This window comes from Abrus precatorius, unplaced genomic scaffold (genome assembly GCF_003935025.1).
Source record: "Abrus precatorius isolate BTA unplaced genomic scaffold, Abrus_2018 Scaffold11, whole genome shotgun sequence".
NCBI lineage: Eukaryota > Viridiplantae > Streptophyta > Magnoliopsida > Fabales > Fabaceae > Abrus > Abrus precatorius.
In genome coordinates this window covers 4,720,908-4,740,599 of record NW_020874303.1, presented here as the reverse complement: position 1 = coordinate 4,740,599, position 19,692 = coordinate 4,720,908, and the positions used below count along the sequence as shown (strand labels likewise).

At 28.3% G+C, this 19,692-nt stretch overlaps 1 protein-coding gene and 1 long non-coding RNA gene across 2 annotated transcripts; one reads left to right on the top strand and one right to left on the bottom strand.

Annotated features, from left to right (window-relative positions):
• Positions 1-397: 397 nt before the first annotated feature.
• LOC113855464 lies at positions 398-4,441 on the bottom strand. The gene is made up of 3 exons (XR_003502851.1): positions 3,234-4,441; positions 2,727-2,942; positions 398-589 (listed from the first exon to the last, which is right to left on the bottom strand). It is a non-coding gene; the product is annotated as an uncharacterized LOC113855464 (long non-coding RNA).
• Positions 4,442-14,597: 10,156 nt separating this feature from the next.
• Positions 14,598-15,074, top strand: LOC113855492 (protein GRIM REAPER). The gene has a single exon (XM_027487139.1). The coding sequence runs from the start codon at positions 14,598-14,600 to the stop codon at positions 15,072-15,074; it is 477 nt and encodes a 158-aa protein (XP_027342940.1).
• Positions 15,075-19,692: the final 4,618 nt, after the last annotated feature.

Sequence of the window (19,692 nt, the reverse complement as noted above, 5' to 3'; positions counted from 1 at the left end):
GTATCATGTAATTATCCAACTAGTTAGCAAAAAATGTGTCATGAATTCACAAGCATCAATAAATCTCGTAAAGTTAAGCAGAAGCATATTGGACTTGTCACTGTCTAAAAAATGGTCCCAGTGTAGTTACCCTTCCTAACATGCATTCTACAATGAATGGACGTAGTGGTTTAGATGTAAAGTGGTACCAAACCATTAGTTTGGGAACCCTCCTTTGTTTCAAAAGACAACCAATACACATTGACAAATACCATGTGTTACCTAGAGAAACATGCCAACCTGGACCAAAAGGAGAATAACATGCCACTTGGAAAATGATTGCATTCAATCTAGGACAAGTGTGAACCATCAAGTTTAAAAATCAGTAATCTATATTTCACTTGTGAAAGCAATGGGGAAAATTCATGTTACAGAAGCATGTTACACTGACTTGGGACTTGCAATTAAACTCTTCCTTTTACATAAAAAAGAAAAGAGAAAAGGAAAACTCTACCATGTGTTACCTAGAAGCTACCGTTGTATTGGCCAGGAAGAAGTCATTCTCAATGAATATGATAGATGTTTTTCTTATCCATACCATACATGATATCTATCAAATAATCACAAAAAATAGAACAAACTTAGTGGAAATTTTAGCTTAGTCAGGGGAAGATCAATGATAATCAAAATGTTTAAAAGAAAATACAAAAATATAACCAAGTAGCCATTATTTTCAGGGTAAAAGAAATGAAATAAAATTGCTATGTTGGTTCCAATTAATTTGTCGCTGCTAGGTGATGATGGGTCAGAAAAGAGGATTGATTATGTTATCTTGAATGCAATGTTATACAAGACATCTTAAAATTGGACAGAAAATAGTACGGCTCGGAGAAATTCCAAAAAGAAAACGCCATATGGACAACTAACTATAGAAGAGGCTAAAAGAAACAGGTAATGTGCAGAACCATTATATTGCAAGTAGATCTATGCAAGAAAGTTTCAATGTGACACTGCAAATATCCAAACGTAAATCTAACAGTACCAAAGGCGGGAGTTTTTGCATATATAAAGTGATGTTTGTAATTACTTGTATAACATCGCCTCTCCCAAAATGACAACAATGCGGTGTCCACTTATAGATTAAACTGAAACATTGTTAAGCACCACATTTACATATGCATCTTGCAAGCATAAATTGACCTTGGATAAAACAATGAAACTTACCTAGGGATTAGAGTCTGAAATGTAAGGTTGATATTATGCCTTGCTTAACAAGAGCTTTGTGCATATCTACAAAATGCTGGGCAGCTTATAAACAGATTTCCAAATAATCTGAACCTGGATACTCCCATTTCCAAATAAAAGACCACTGATTTGCACTCTAATATGGTCAAAATTTTTAAGTTTCCTGTTATTCTAGACAACCCATTTCTTGGTCCCATGCCATTGTAATTTTCAAGCTCTTTTTCAGTCCCCCAATCTGAACTTGTAGGGAAGGCATGTGATGCTAACTTGATATGGCCACATATCATAAAGCTCAAAGTAGCAAAGAGGTGTGTCATTGAAAATCATTGTGTTAATTGATTGAATAAGATGGTCTGGATACAGGGAGCTTGTCATATATTTATAGGAGATAAGCAGTGCAAATGGAGACTACATGAACTATATGGAAGCTACACAACTACACTATAGAATTCTGCATAATAGAACGTAACTAACAATCTATGTAATGCTCAATATGTAGGCCTTGATTACCTTTCCTAACAACCTAACTAGCAAGCAGTTGACTGACATTGGGCACATGTGATGATGATGGACTCCTATATTGTAAATCACCTGGCTGGTCAGAAGATGGGTTTCACTGATAGTGATGTGGCTTTCATGCAGTACGTCTGCATCTTATTTCGCAATTTTACCCGAGGTGTTTTCTTCTGCATTCTTTTCTGAAGGTATATTTTCCTTCATGGGAAGCTAAACTCATACAACCAACTCCAGAAAAAACAAATAGGCTGAAGTCTGACCAAAATTTTTTAAAAGAGGGAGCATATAAAATATAACATGGTTGAAATCCATTTACATAGACTGGTGGGTATAGACTGGTAACTCAATCAAGGTGGTGTCTAACTAGTTGATTGCATTTTGTATCAATGCTTTATGAAGTAACTGAAAATGGCAAACCTTAAAGCAGTATGAAAATTGAAAATCTACATGGCCTTCCATGTTTCCTATTTTACTCCCATCCACAAGGAAAATAACCACTATTCAGTTGTAAGAAATTAAGAAAACTAAAAAATAAGAAATTTCAATGTAATCACCATTCAATTCTGTTAATGCCTTAGAACTAAAAGGGAGAGTATAAAAGTAAACCATTTGAAATATTTAGAATCCAAGGGCAAATGAAGAATGGGAGAAACTTGTGGGGTGGCATAATGAAATGAATTAATTTCGCTAAAACATACTATACAAAAGAAGGGGAAAAGAAACACAAAATAGTTTATTTATTAAACACATATTTCAAGTTTGGAAAGAACAAAATATTCCATCCTGAAACAAAAAGAGGAGGAGGATTCCAAAGGAACTCTGAAAGATCTTAAAGCCAAAGAGATCAAACCCCACAAAAGTAATGACTTCATCTTTGAGCTGGAAACTGCAAAAGAAAACAACTACAAAAAATTTTCCAAAATTATAATAGTTAGACAAGGAACCTATTACCTTCAGAAAAAGAACAGTACTGAACGGTAAAGCACCTTCTCCCTCGAGTCTCTGGGACATTCGATGGAATATGCAGCAAAGCATAATTTGTGAATGGTTAATAGCAGCTTCTCCACAAAAACCAACATTAGCAATGGAGGGATTTATTTCTGTAATGACAACAGGCCAACCAAGATTAGAATATGTGACTGCTCTTCTGCTGTTGTTTTACCCCACCGCTCAGGGGAAGGGTCTCCATCAATAAAAGCACACTGGACTAAGGGAAAACAAGAAGCTTTAGTATAAATGTTCATAGTTTAGCCCAAGATGTTCAAAATAAGAAAAAGTTCTAAAGCTATAGTAATATACATATTCTATCGGAAGAGATTAAGAAAACACAAGTGAAAATATTAGAAACATTTGCTATATATATTAATGATCCAACGAAAAAGAGGTTTTGATAGTTATCAATGTTCTCAGAATAAAATTCATTTAGTACAAACTGTCAATTTGTTCATAATTTCATGGCTACGCAAAAATATTTTGTTATAATGACTACTCACCACATGGTTGCTGGCAGACAAGAGTGAATGACACAGATTCCTTTGTATTTCTACAGAAGTTCAGAATCAAAATAATCTTGGAGATGATCAAACCCAAAATAAGGGTTAAACTTTTCCTCCTCCTAAACCCCCCTTGAAAAACCTGTGTCCACTGGAAATATGCCAGTGGAACTCATCATTTGAAGCATTTTCCATCCGTAGAAAGGGCCATATAAGAAATGGCTGAGTGCTATCTCAGACGCAAGCCACTAGCACTCAAATAGTGAACCACCCTTCCCACCAGTCACTAAATTCCTGTGTGCATTAGATAGTTAATCATCATCAGAACCAACCTCTACATAACACTATATCTTGTGCAATTACATAATACATACTACTACTGCCTACATCCAAAAGACCTATTTCACATTCTCTTGGAGATGCCATAAATTTAATTTTGCTTCAGGAAAAATACGTGTGCACTCTAAGAGTAACACTCTTGATAGTTTAACAATGGCCCATATCTAATTTAATAATACTTCATTCTAATCCAACGATATGTATGGTCATAGATTGACTCCCAGAGTACACAAGATCCTCTCATTCAGAAGCCGCCCAGCAAAGTAGTAGATTGTAACAAACCAGCATGGTTATACTTCGAACATGGCATCCAACCAGAATAATTAAAAACATTAATGCATTATTAAAAACATTGGCACACTCAATTACAACCAAAAGAAAAACAGAGTGATAAGGTCAGTCAATTTTAACATTAAATTGTCAAATTATTTCTTCAAAAAAATATAGTATCAATCACATTAGTACCTAAATAATGAAAATTACGTTTCATTTCTCTGGATGAGTCTCCACGTGAGGAATGCACATAACTTAACCGACTAAATGCATGTAATTTGGGTATGTACTGGAATTTTAAAGTTCAGAAAAAAAAAAAGCTAATTTACAACCCTAAAACTAATATTAACAGAATCCAAACCCTAATAAATGTTACTGAGAAAGCTTTTGATAATAAAACGATGAGAAAAAAAAAAACAGTTATTATTTTTCCAAAAAATGAATGGAATCTAAACATGCACTAAGAATAGAAAGAATACGAAGTTGACGAGCTGAAACGGGAATTGGAGGATGGGGTTTTGGGGGAACCATGACGCAAACGGTGAATTCGCACTTTGAGATCATGGAGGAAGCCAATTTTTGAATTTAGCTACGTACCCTTTACGCCCAGTTTTAAACTAAACTCGCGATCTTACTCGTTAAACTTGTATTAATTAGATATTTTAGTGCAGGACATTTTAATTTTTTTATTAATTTCTAATTTTATAAAATGATAAAATACATTTAATTATTTTATTTTTATTAAAATTATTTAAAAAATATCATATTCATTTTAAAATTTGTTTATGCAATAAATAAATAAGATAAAAATGAGTTTTAAAATAATTATTATTTTAAAAGTAAAATTAGAAGAAAAATGTAATTCTATTTTAAAATTATGAAATAAAATTATTTAAAAATAAAATAAAATTCACTAAAAAAATACTATTTAATTTAGTTTATAAATAAAAAGTTAATAAAAATAAATAAATTAAGTACATTTTTATAAATTTTAAAATTAACGAGAGATTTTTAAAATTTTGAGGGTTAAAATAGCCTGTTTGCTTAAAGTTCGTATTCAAGTTTGCTCATTTTTCAAGACACAAAATCATGTATAACGGAAGTTTGCGAAATAAATATTTTGTTTTAATTTTGAAAAACGGAGTTCGATCGAATAAACAGATAGGCTATTAACTTATTAAGTGTTTATTCTCCAGTTTTTACCATGGATAGACCATGAGCTTTACGTTGATAATCTTATGAATGATAACTAAATAAAGAAGAAAATGAAAGAGTAAGAATATGTTTTAATTTTAATTATTTTTTAAAAATATAATATAATATAAATTTCTATTATATTGTATTTTTAAAAATAAAAAATTACTTTTAAAATAGAAAACAAGAATGTTTTAAATTATCGTTTATTATTTTCTTTTTTTAAGTTAATGTTCATTAAATTTATAAAATAAGAAATTAATTTTTAGTTTTAAATAAATTTTTTATCTCTATAAGTATAATCATTTCTAAAATTAGTTCTTTAAAAAATAATTAACATTTAACATATTCAGCATTTTAAAAGAATAAAAAATTAATATCTACTGTTTAAAATTTTTATTAATATTTAATTTTTTATACACTAATTTTTTTCTTTTAAAATATTAATTAAATTTATATAAAATTTTAAAAATAACATTTATAAGGATAAAAAAATTATTAAAACTTTAATTTTTATGAAAAGGGTATAGATATTTTAAGTATTGGAACATATTTAGTGAGGTGATTTTTTCAAAAACATGAGAGATGATAAGAATAAATTTTGATCACAATCATACATAAATAATTAAAATTAAAATATAATTAATAATAACATAATTATATTAAAATGTTATATCAGTTAATATTTTAAGTTTATTTATATATAATTAGATCTAATAATCAAATTTTACCTCTTTCACTTTCACATTCACATTTAAAAGTTCTCTCATTTAATATATTGTTTTTAAGTGTAGAAAAATAGATAAGTCCTTACTTCTGTTACACTAATAATCCTCACTACTTAAGAAAATAAATAAAAAATATTAGACAGTATGAATATTAATCTTAAGAAATAAATTTTAAAATTTTTAAGTTAAATTATATTGTTGATATAACAATGCCAACTGGTACTTTAGGAGTACTGGTTAAAAAAGTTAAAAATTATTGAAAAAAAGTATTATTAACGTGCTTTCATTGGGATTTCTAATACAATATCAACATAATTTTTAATAATAACTTTCTATTTATTAATTTTTTATAATGATTTATTAATTTTTAATTAATACTCTTAAAAATTAGTTAATAAGATCATATTGGTAGTAGGTCTTAAATTATTTTCACTAATAACAGTGACAATGTTTTATTAGGATTGTTGCCTTACGCTCCGTTTGGTTTTGCTGTAATAAACACTAAACAGCGTTGAAACAGGATGCCATTAAATAGAGTTAACATTTCCACAGTTTGGATCAACTGAAAAAAAAAATTGAAATAAAAATTTTCATCACAAATGATCTGGGAAATGCAACTCTTCACTGAAATTTTTTTATTTTATTTTATGGTTTATTAAACAATATTTATAAAATAATAAAAATATTTAAAAATGTGATAATAAAAATAAATATTTAAAACTTCAATACCACAAGAATTGTTGATAAGTATTAGGCCTAATAATTACTGACTATTTAACTAAAATGAGGCTCTAAAAGGATATAAAAAAGGAAGAAAGGTAAAGGTAGAATAAAAAAATGACGAAAGATTTCAATAACAAAATCTTTCTCAATCGCAAAATCATGTTTTTTTGTTTTTACTTAAAACCCACAAATAAACTTAAAAAGTTTATTTAGAAAATTTTTAGCTTGAGTCTTGCAAGCTATTTTAATACATGCTTTATCTTTTTCTTCTCTAATTCTAACCTATTTGTCAAACATAAAGTCTAATATGATTTCGAAAATTATTTAGAAACTCATGCTAATATTAAGGTATAATTTCATTTATTTTAAGTTGAATATAATTATTTTTAAATTATTTAATATATTTGAGATGTATATTTAAATTACTCTAAGCCTCAAATTTACATTGAATTAATTCCTATTATAAAACAGACCCTATGTATAAGTTAACAAATATATAATTTAAGATAGATACACCTTTAATGAGATTATTATATGCTTATATAATAAACATATTATATTAGTCTATGATTAAATGATTATGTAAATACTATAAATTATTGATTTTAAATAAATAATAGATAAATAGGTCAATTCAACACGCTAAATTTTTTTTCATCTTAAACCCAAGCCTTTTTCACAGTCAGTTAGACATTTTTTTGTAAAACTGAAGTTTGATTTATTTATTAAATGGGTTAGGTCTAAATGAATTAAAATCACGTTAACTCATACGCTTATGTAAATTATATAATCTAGAAATTAACTCGAGTAACTCGTTAGGTAGATTAGATAATATGAAAATTTTCACCAAAAAGTTAATCCTTCAACCCTTTTTTTCTCATATTATATGTCTTTCTGATTATTTTAGTTTAACTCAAAATATTTATTTCCTTCAACATTTAAAAATATTAATTATTTTCAATAATACTTATATTTATTTGAAGTGTTTAAATTGCAAAAATTAAAAAAAAAATTATTCGGACAAACTAAACTTGTTTTATTAAATTATATTAGATTCTAGATCTATTTCAAAATTCAAATCATATATATATATATATATATATAATTTATAAAATTACATATTAATAAAAATATAATACTTAACTATTTTTATTATTTTATTTTTAAATTTGTACCATATTATTATTTTTAGAGATATATTTTACTATTTACATAATTATGTAAGTATATATTTGTAGATTAATTAAAAATCATTCTTCTATTTCATACTTTTTATATATTTTTCATATAAAAAATAATTTTATTTAAAATAATTTATTTATTACCTTTTAATTAAATGAAAAATATAATTATAATAATTAAATTATCTAATCAAATTTAAATTGATTTTGACTGAAATATATCAGATCAAATTTAATTTTTTTAAGTCAATCCAAATTGAATCACACAATGATTGGATCACATGAATTTTTTTGTGTAAAAATAAATTTAATTTAATATTTATTAACACCCCGTATAAATACAAATAAATTAACTACTATATTCAAATTCTTTTAAGATATATATATATATATATATATATATATATATATATATATATATTTTGTTATTCAACGGGGCTTACACAGCTCAAAAACACAACAACACACTGGTTACCAAGCTTAGGCTAAGAAATACTAAGAGAATTAAGCCTAAGGAAAGGCTCTAGAGAAAGGAAAGCTTTGTCAAAACAACAAAAAGACATTCTTATCTCATCATCTAACCTAACTAATCAGTCAATACTTTGGTTAGCTTATCTAAGAATATAGCTAAACCTAACAAATTTTATCCTTTTCACATTATCCTTAATATCTTTAATGATATCAAATAAAGGATGATTGTTAGACTGAATATTTACAACAAGTGAGATAGTCTCCCTACAATCACACTCAATCCATATACAATTGATATTTTTAGAGTTGATCAGCTTAAGGCCCTAAGTAATGCCCTAAAGCTCAACTTCGATCGGAGAACAAAAGTGAAGGGACTTTCTGAAGCCTACAATGAAGCCCCTGTATGGTCACGAATAACACTCCTATAGCTAGCTTTCCTTCTAGATTGGATGACAAATTCATCTATATTGAGCTTTAATTGCTTCTCAAGACAAGGGAGCCACTTGATCAGATCCTGCTGCTTCCTCAGTCCAGAATTAGCTCTCGATCCACCTCTGTCACAGGACTGCAAGTAATTAAACTTAAAAGCAATCTTAGTCAACAAGGCCTCATTATTTAAAGGAGAATTCTGAAAAACACTATTATTTCTATTTTTGCACAAATTTCTAGCAACAATAGCAAATTAGGAATGTCATAAAAGAAACATGGGAAAATTCTGAATAGTCAGATTAAAAGTTAGCTAGTTAGTTAAATCCAAACTAAAGAAACAAGCCTAGTTTCTATTAGGAAGGATTTTGTTCCATATTTGGTTAGCCCACCAATAGTCTCTAAGGACATGAATCATAGATTCAAGAGCCTCATTGCACCTAACACACAAGGGGAATTAGACATATTTTGGTTGAATCTCTCCTTATTAGTTAGTAATCTACCATGGGCAATTTTCTAGAGAAAAATATCAATGCTAGGGGGACCTTTACAACCCCAAATGAGTTTAAAAACCTGATGATTAGTATCATCATTATTAGTTTGATTAGCAATAATAAGCATATTATAAGCAAAACTAGTATAGAATAAACTATTATTGTTATGTTTCTGACCTGAATTATTAGATAACAAAGGGGGATTAACTAAAGCAATGCTATCACATATTGAATCAGGAAGGTATTTTCTAATTCTTACCCAATCCTAATTGCCTATTGGGAGTAGAGGGCTACAGGGTCTTCCAACTCTTTCCTGTTAATGGGAGAAAGAGCAAAACTAGGTAAATCATCAATCCCATGAATCTAGCTATCCTGCTAGAACCTAACAGACATACCATTATCAAAAGTCCATCTAACCCCATGATAAAAACAATCCCACATAGCCATTATGCCTTTCCAAAGAGGCGAGAACTGATGGCTGTTAGGAGATTTTTCCAACATAAAATTGTATTGTTATGAGCCTCCAACAAAGTTTCATTACAAAGGCTTTATTGACAATATGAGTGACTCTGAATCTTAAACTCCCTTTACTCTTAGATTTACAAATAGTCTCTCAGGTGATTAAATGGCATTTCCTATTGCTCAAGGAACCACAAATAAAGCTCCTATAAATGTTATCAATTTCTTTACAGATAGACTAAGGAATGGTAACAACTTGCATAAAGTAATTAGGTATACTCATTATACAAAACTGAGCCAAAGTTATTCTACCTGCCATGGATAAGGAATTCATTCTTCAAATTGAGATCTTTTTCCTAATTTTATCTATAATGAACTTAAAATCCTAGCTAGTAGGAAGAAGAGAGGACTAATAGGCACCCCTAAGATATTTCACAATCTGAGCAATACTTTTAAAACCTAATTTATGACTTAGATCATGGTTAAGACTAGGATCTCAACATCTAGAAAAATAAACAGAAAATTTCTCCTTATTTACAGATAACTCATAAGTAGAACAAAATCTCTCTAGAATCTCAAAAATAATTTTAGCATTGTTAAAATCAGTTTTGACAATCAAAATGATGTCATTAGCAAAGAAAATGTGGGAAATCCTAGGACCCTTTCCATTAAAGGAAAAAGACATCTAACTACCTTCATGATATTATCAATACTATGCCTACTATGGATAAAATTAGCTTGGTTGGCATAAATAACATGGAGAAAAGTCCCCTAATTCTATTAACAAAAATTTTAGTTACAATCTTATAACTAACATTACAAAGAAATATAGGCCTAAATCGTTTTATATGTTCAAGGGCATCTATTTTAGGAATTAAGGATATTACTGTGTCATTTACCTTAGACATATCAGCAAAGTTACTGAAAATATTAGAAACAAATTTAAAAAGGAAGGGAGTAAGAAAATCACACTGGTCTTTATAGAATATAGCAAAGAACTCATCTGGTCTAAGAGCTTTGAAATTTTTTGTACTGAATAAAGTAACCTTGACATCTTTTAAAGTAGGCTCAGAATCTATTGATAGAATATCAGCTTCCCTAAGGAGAGACTCACTAGTAGGATTCCTATGATCACTAAAGTACCTAACAACCATGTCTTGGAGTTTAAGAGAATCAAACTCCCACTCACCCTCATTATTCTTGAGGGCTTCAATCTGATTGTTCTACCAGCGAATTACTACAGCTTTATGAAAAAATTTATTATTCTTGTCTCTAGGGGTGTCCATTGAATCTTATAAACCAATAAACCTGATGATCCAAATCAATTCAAACTGAAAAATGATCCAAACCAATACTTAATAAGTCCAATCCAATTCAAACCGATCAAACCCGACGTAGTTTGGTTCGAATAACGGGTTGACACAAGTTAACCCGTAGACCCGATGACATATCCGATTAACCCGTTGACTTGCGTTGATTTTTTTTTTAAAAAAAAAAAAAAAACACCTTCACATACAATAAAGTGTGTTTTGAATTAAAACTTATTTTGAATTTGTATATTTATGTTGAAATGTTGTATAATTATGTGAAATTATGTGTTAAGAATTATTTAAATAAAAAATTGACATTTTTTCTATTTTCTTATACGTTTTTTATTTTAGGTTATTTAATCAGACAATCTGATGATTCAAACCGAACCAATTCGTTCGTATTTATTCAAATTTTAAAACAAATCCAAACTAATCTATTTTGATCGATTTAGATTTTTTTTTCTCCAAATTCGAACCAAACCAACCTTGTAATCACCCCTACTTGTCTCATAGCTGAATATAAGAAGATTTATAGTGATGGAACTAAAATATTTCTTCAAAATCCAGCACTTGCTAGTACTCAGCTGATAGAGACTTTCTAAAATATTTAAGAAAAATATTATTTTGGGTGGTCAACTTGTTAGAAATGCCTTTAATCCTATTTAAAAATTGCTCTTTCTCATAAAATTATTGCCAAAAATATTATGATTCCAATCTAAAATATTATTTTTAAAATTATTAATATTCTTAGTTCAAAATTTAGAATTAGCTCAAAAATTTTTACCTAATTTTTAAAGTCTTTATGCCAATAACCTAAAGAATTTATGATCAAACCTATTATTATTTTTATTATAATAACGGTCATTCACACTATTATTGTACTTGTTACGGTTATTATTATTATCATTATAACTATTATTATTATTACTGCAATTATTTTACTAACGATGTAGCATCATCATTATACTAAAATAATTGGATTATCATTCTATTATTAACAGTGTTATAGATATTATATTATTATTGCTAGTCTCACTAAGACTATACTTTTTATGCGGGTAAATTTATTATTTATATACAATTTTTATTAATTAACTTGTACATTTTAAAATATAATATAAGAATTTATTTTGCTTTTATCTGGATCGAATATTCATTTTATCTAATCTTATCGTATTGTAACGATGAAATAAACTGTAAAATGTGTAAATAACGAGACATTGGGAGTATTATCCATTGTAATTCGTAATAATGATATAATGATGGTAAAATATTTTGAGTCAATCTACGATAACTTAATCAACTGAGAAACGAATCTATACTTGATCCAAGATATAACACGTTCTTCATAGGACCAATTTCTGAGTGTTTTCTTTTTTTGGGTGAGCAATTTGCTAAATTTTCATTCTTCAATCGCATATTCGCATGCTTTGATGAGTCGACACTCAACACCCGTAAACCACAGTTATTAAGGACAATGCAACAACCAATAAGATGAAAAAGTAAAGTCAAGGTCAACCCCGTTTGCTATAATAGGGCCTATATTCATCCTCTTCGACGGCCCTGATTCATTTAAAAAGAATAGTCAACTGTGATGGTGATGGTTGACACTTGTATAAGCAGCAATAGCCACCGTGACCCACTTAACAGCGGTGACTCACGCACTTACCGCCGGGAAAGAGGATCCTCTACACGTGCACCTACGTTAGTTTTCATAGTCAACCCTGGTAGGTCTACTAATGCTTAATACTATTTTTCATAGTATTGAAAGGGGTAGGTTAAGTTAACGTGCGGGGAAAAAAATATACTCGGATTACATTTTATAAATTTTATTTTGAGTAAAAGCAGATTTACAATTAAACAATACATTTATATTTGATAAATTATTAGTGTAAAAATTGTTACATTAACAATTAATTAAAAATTATCTTAATTATTTTATTAATAGTTTGATATAAATTAAATAAAAAATTTAAATCAAATGTAAAAGTTTTGAGAGTTACACTAAGTATAGAAAGATATTTTTTTATTTTAGTTTAAAATAGAATGATAGTATTAAATTATTTTATATTTTTAATAGTTTCAACTAAATTCTTAAATAATTAATCATTTATTTTTCGTATTATTAAAATTAGGAAAAATGTAAAAGTTTATTTTTATGTTCAACTCAATTATTTACTTCTTGTAATTTTTTTCTTAGATTTATAAATATTTAAGTACCCTGCTTGAATTTTGAAATCATAAAAGCACAAACCATAAAGAGAAATTACATTATTTGTTACAATAAGGTTGTATATATTTTTCACAACAAGGAAATATACATGAAGAGAAAAAAAATGGAATATGACATAAGATGAATCAAGCGATAAAGAAAAATTATATATATATATATATAAGAATTTATTGTAGAAATAATGTAGCTACAGTTTCAATGGTAAATTTAAAGAAGCTATATATATTTATATTTTTGCTCTTTAACTCAATATCGCACATGTGTCCTTACAATTCTGCGAAGCTGCATTATGATTTGGGGCATTGACTAATATCCCAAAGTTTTCCAAAGCTTTTAGAGTTGACATAATATATATAGTTGATTGTCCACCAAAATAATGACTATATCTCAAAATTATTGAGTGTAAAACATTGACAAATTAAAACTTTTAAAAATGTTATTATACTTTAAACTTTAATTAATCTTATTAGTTTGCCACCAAATAATTATTTTCTGACTGTCCATGGTATGAGTTACAAGTTCAAACTCATGGCAGTTTTATTGCATGTTAGGATTAGAGGATATAACCATTAATGTGAGTCTAAATTGCCCAAGTTATTATTTGTTGTGTGCATAGACATCTCTTTGAAGCAATAATATAGACGTAGATTTAAACACGCATTAATATATATATATATATATATATATATATATATAGACCACTTACATGTTTAAATTAATTTTCTATATAGAAATAATTATTTATTTTCATAATATTATTATTACAAAATGTCAAAAATAAGCTACTATTTCTTTTAAAAAAATATGTTAAGCCAGTGTGTTAAGTGGTATTTAATTACGTGTACTGTAATTTGTAATTGAAGTAGATTCACCTCAGTTTACCGACTAAGCCAATTTGTATTTTGTGTTGCCCTTTGTATATATAACCCTTAACAGAACTCATCAATCAAGTGTAATTTTCTGCTTTTGTTCATAGGCTATGAAACGATAAAAGAATACGTAATTATGTTCCAACACATATTCTATTAGAAGCTCCATAAAATTAATTAGCTTCTAACAAGCCTAAATATTCATCCAACAAATCCAAATTATGCAAGGTAACAACGTGTCGTTCTATCCAAATTATCAGTGATCTGAAGTAAAATATTTGGCTCTAGCCCCAGATTTCGGAATAAAGGAAGAGATAATATTAATTACTTTCAAGAACTTAATTTTGCATCTCCACAATATTTTTGTCCATAACTTCAGTTATTTATATTAAAACTTGTGTATAAGATTTCTTAAAACATCAGCAAAACAAGTAAACTTGTTTGATTTATAGTAATTAAATAGCAGGATCATGCTTGTACAACAATTATGCTCAAACCGAGAATTTAGTTGAAGCTCTCTCTCATTCAACCTTGCAATTGCAAGCAACAAGCTTTCTTCCCCTAAGATCATGGAGTATTTTACGAGGAACTGGAGTTTAAATTGCACACCAATTCCCTTAATTATCACATTCACAAACTCTTGCTATAACAAATAGCAACAAACATGGCCAAGAACAGGATCATCCTAAAGCTCACAACAATTATCTTTCTGTTCATCTCTTTAGCCCTATGTAGTTCACAATTTGTTTCTTCAACTGATTCAGATAATGACATGAATGAAGATGAAGAGGAAGATTATGTTCTTGACAACCCATTAACCCATTTAGGAACAAGAAGCAGGTTCTTGGCAAGTGTCATAATAAAGAAAGGTGCACGCTGTGATCTAAATACTAAAAATATATGCAATGGGGTTCCAGCAAAGAAGGGAACACAGCTTCTTTTCTGCTGCAAGAACCATTGTAGAAATGTTCTTAGTGACAAGAACAATTGCATGACGTGTGGAAAAAAGTGCAAGGAAGGAGAGCGATGTTGTAATGGAGTTTGTACCAATGTCTCATCCAATGTCCATCATTGTGGCAAATGCAACAAAAAGTGTTCGCATGGGGTTTTATGTGAGAATCGAATTTGTGGGTATGCATGAAACAAAGTTATTCAAAGGTTAGAGGTCTAATTATCTATATTATATAGCAGTTTTGAGATGTGAAAGGGTTCATCATTACAGCGCCATTATATATAGTGCATTTTACATATTCATAACCTGTTAAGAAAGATAACGGAAAGAAAGATTGGATTGGGTTGAATTTTATGTGGTTCCAAATAAAAGTGTACACAGTTTATTCTTGTTTGAGTGCTTCATTCATCTGTTTAGTTATTGTCTTCTTGTTGGCTTTCTTTTTGTTGCTGTTATTATCGTGGATCTACTCTTCAAATCAATAAGAGAATTGATTTTTACATAGTCATGTACCTTGACGAAGATGCATTCTTGTATGCCTATCGCAGAAAATTTCAGGCTGCATGCATACTCTTTAACACATTTTTTATAATTAATTAACTTTTTAAAAAGTTAAAAAATACTTACTTTATAAATTGAACCTTTTTTTATCAATTATAAAAAAAATAATTAAAATTTGCATTTAAAAAAGAATGTTAATGATATTCCTTGTATCAAATAATATTATATCATTGGTCAATTTTTAATTAATAATTAGGAATAAATAATCTTTAAGTTCATATACAAGATTCATTTATGTAATTTAATTTTTATTGGTAAAAAATTTATACACATGTCCCTATGCTATAGATAAATTTATTTTTAATTTTATTCATATTCTTACATGTTAATATTATTTATCTTTTACGTGGCAAATGACTGTCCAATGTGATATATTTAAATTATCTTTTAGTTTTTATATAAGATTTTTTTAATAATTTAATTTTTAAAGATAAAAAATATGTAAATCACTCTATATACAAAATTTTGCTTTTAATTGTTTTTTTCATTATGGTAACATTTTTACATCAACATGTTAAGTGACATTCTTTCATTATATAGTATTCTGAATTCTTTAAAATAAAATATTATATTTTACTTCATAGCTTATCAATTTAGTATGTCAAGTTTTAAACATGTGTAAGAATCATTTTGATAAGACTTTATATTTTGATTTCTTTGTACATAAGCACCAGCTGCTTTAGTATTTTCATATCAAATATTACTTTTTTTTCTACTCCATTGTATTCTTCTAATAATTGTCCAAGAATTAGATAATTTTTTAAAATTTTCTTATTTCAAAAAATTAAAATAAGTTTCAATTCACACAACATTTAAATATAGTAATGTATATATTATTCTATCATTCATAAATAATACACTCGTAAAATTAATTTTTTCATCTTACTTTTAGACAAAAATAAAAATAAAAAATATATCATTACTTTAATCATTCAACACTGTCAAAGGGTTTATTTTCATTTTCATACCTTTTTTTAACCCTAATTTCCTCGTTGTATTGGGCTATACGTAGAAGCAGAAATCAAAACATAAATCTAATTATTTTAATATATTTTTTCTTCCATTAAAAATAATAAAATATTAAATTTAGGAATGAAATAAAACTTTAAATTTTATACAATGTAGAGTAACTATTTTTACTAATATCGTGGAGTGTTAATATCTTTCTCACGCATAATTAAACTGCAAATTCAGATTTAGTTAGTAAATCATTTTTCTAAATTATCTAGGATTCTTTAAAAATCACATTAGCAACTTCTTTCATCTCTATTTTTTTTTCTATTTTTTGATTCATTGTTTTTCTATATTTTTCCTCTCATTGTGGTGCAGAGCTTATTCAAAGAGTTTGAAATACTTCTTTAATAATAATAAAAAAAATGTCACTTGACACTTATATGAAATTGTCACTACAATGATAAGAATAAAATCTAAAATAATTTTTATATAAGAACTAATATATAAGTTATTTTTATCTATACAAACTAAATTATAAAAAAAAAATTGTACAAAAACTAAAAAATAATTTAAACTTTTCACGCTAGATAATCATTTGTCATGTAAGATAGAAAGATAATATTGCTATAACATGATGGAATAACAACATTAAATTGAAAATAAATTTTTATATAAAGATTGATATACAAATTTTTAATCTATAAAAACTAAATTATTAAAAAGTTATTGTACAACCACTAAAATATCATTTATTCTTAACAATTATCAAATATTATAAAAAGGGTATATTTTTATGGTTGTTTCAAATATTATATTGTTGGGGTAATAATTAGAGCTATGGAGTGTATAATAAACAATGTACTATCTATCTCAAAACTTAAATTTCGTGCTGTGCTCAGCTTTTAGAAGAGAGAATAACTTTGGTAGAATTCTATTACTTGACAAACTGAGTTGAATTATTCAAGTAATATAAAGATAGTCTACCGATGAAAAACCATAACCAAGGGCTATAAAAAGAGAAGCATTCAAGGACAACATGTGATATCTTTATTGAAAACTCAGCAGTCAAAATCACCATGCAAAGAGACCCTTTTGGAGTAGCTCCAATTCTTGTTAGCAATCTCAACTTCACACCATTGAAATCCAGCTGATGTAACTCAAAGGCTACTTTAGCATTTATAACGTATATCAAAACTGTTAATTATAATTTAAACAATAAAAATATATACATATGCCCTCACTATTTTAAAGATAAGAATTTCTTAAATGACAAAGTTTCTAACTTTGATCACCCACTAGTGTAGTAAGTATAGCACGAAAGGCGATACAAATCTACCTATTCAATACAGATTTCTGCATCAACAATACAAATCAAGTACAGTATCATTTTGGATCCAAAATTATTTTGCGAATTGTGTGTATCGACCGAATCGGTGATGAGACGCGATTCTATGGGCAGCGCACAATTCAAGCGCGACTCGGGTCACACGAAAAACAGGTCAGGTCGGCACAACCTGGAACAGTAAAAATCCTAAAAAAATATTTTTTTTATAGAATGGCCGATTTTTACCTTAGGTTGTTTCTGTTACTGTGTAATTTTAAAAGAAAACCCTATTTTCTCATTCTCTTTTCATTCCCGCTCTTTTCTTTTCTCTTTTCTCCACGTACATAGTTTATGTTCATCCTATTACCTATTTCATTGTTGTCATTATTGTAATTCTTCTCACAACTTCTCCCTTCCTATTCAATAGTTCTAGTGGTCCCTTTTCCCTCAGCCACCATTCCTTTTTTTAATTTTATTTGGCTTCTCCTCTCTTTTCTACCTGTTGTTTGCTATTTAGGGAGACAAAGGGGTCCTACATAAAAAACAAAGGAAAGTGATATCACATGGAAACATTATGAAAGTGTCCCTGTGCACAGACTATTAGTGAAATGCAAATATTGTTCTCATTCTTGTTGGGGTGGAGTTGCACAGATGAAACATCATGTAGCTGAAACAAAGGCAAATGTAAGTGCTTGTACAAGTGTTCCAGATGAGGTAAAAGAGATATCATCAAACTATTGGAAGTGAAAGAAAACAAAAAAGGTAAAAATAGCTTAGAATTTTTTGAAGAAACTGAGACCCAGGATGTAAGTGGTCATCAAAAGAAAAGTATGGATTCTTTTATCAACAAAGAAAATGGAGGGACATTTAAAAATTTGAAGCAAACAACAATGAATACAATGTTTAAAGATAGAGATGTTGTCATTCAAGAAATTTACAAATGCATTTATGCTAATGTCTTATCATTTAATTCAAATGGTGAAAGCTGTTGGAGAATTTGGTAGGGGTTTAAAACCTTCTACTTGTCATGAAGTGAAAGTCTCTATTTTGAAAAAGCAGTTGATAGCATCTATCAAAATTTGGAAAAATACAAAAATGAATAGGAGAAATGGAGCTTCACTTTGATGTGTGATGGTTGGACAGATGGAAAAGGAAGGTCACTTACTAATTTTCTTGTTAACAATCCTAGTGGGACTATTTTTCTAAAATCTATTGATACTAGTAATGTAATTAAAGATGTCAAGCAAATGTTTGAATCATTGGACAACATGGTAAATGAAATTGGAAAAGAAAGTATAGTGCAAGTTGTAACAGATGATGCTTCTAATCTTGTGGCAGTAGAAAAAATGTTGGAAAAGAAGAGAACTAAATTATTTTGGTCACCTTATGCAACCCATTGCCTTGATTTAGTTTTAGAGGATATTAGAGAGCTTCCAATTTTCTATGTTATCATTACAAATGCAAAGAAAATCACAACTTACATATATAGGCATACATGGGTCCTTAATTTGTACGAAAGCATTCTAAGGGAAGGGAGTTAGCTAGACCAGCCATAACAAGGTTTGCAACTGCTTATCTCACATTAAATTATATTATGCAACAAAAGAATGCTCTTAGATCTATGTTTGCTTCAAAAGAGTTTGCTTCTAGTTCTTATGCTAATATAGAGTTGAGGCTAAGCAAGTGATAAACATAGTGTTGAGTGATGATAAATTTTGGAAATCCATCAAATATGTTTTAAAGTGTGTAATTCCATTTGTGAAAGTACTTAGACTTGTAAATGGTGATTCAAAACCAGCCATGCCATATATTTATAAAGCAATGGATAGAGTCAAAGAGCAAATTGCTGAAAATTTTCAAAAGAAAGAGTCAAGGTATAAGAAAGTGTGGAAGATCATTGATACTAGATGGAATTTACAAATACATAGACCTCTCCATGCAGCTGCATATTATCTCAATTCTAGGTAA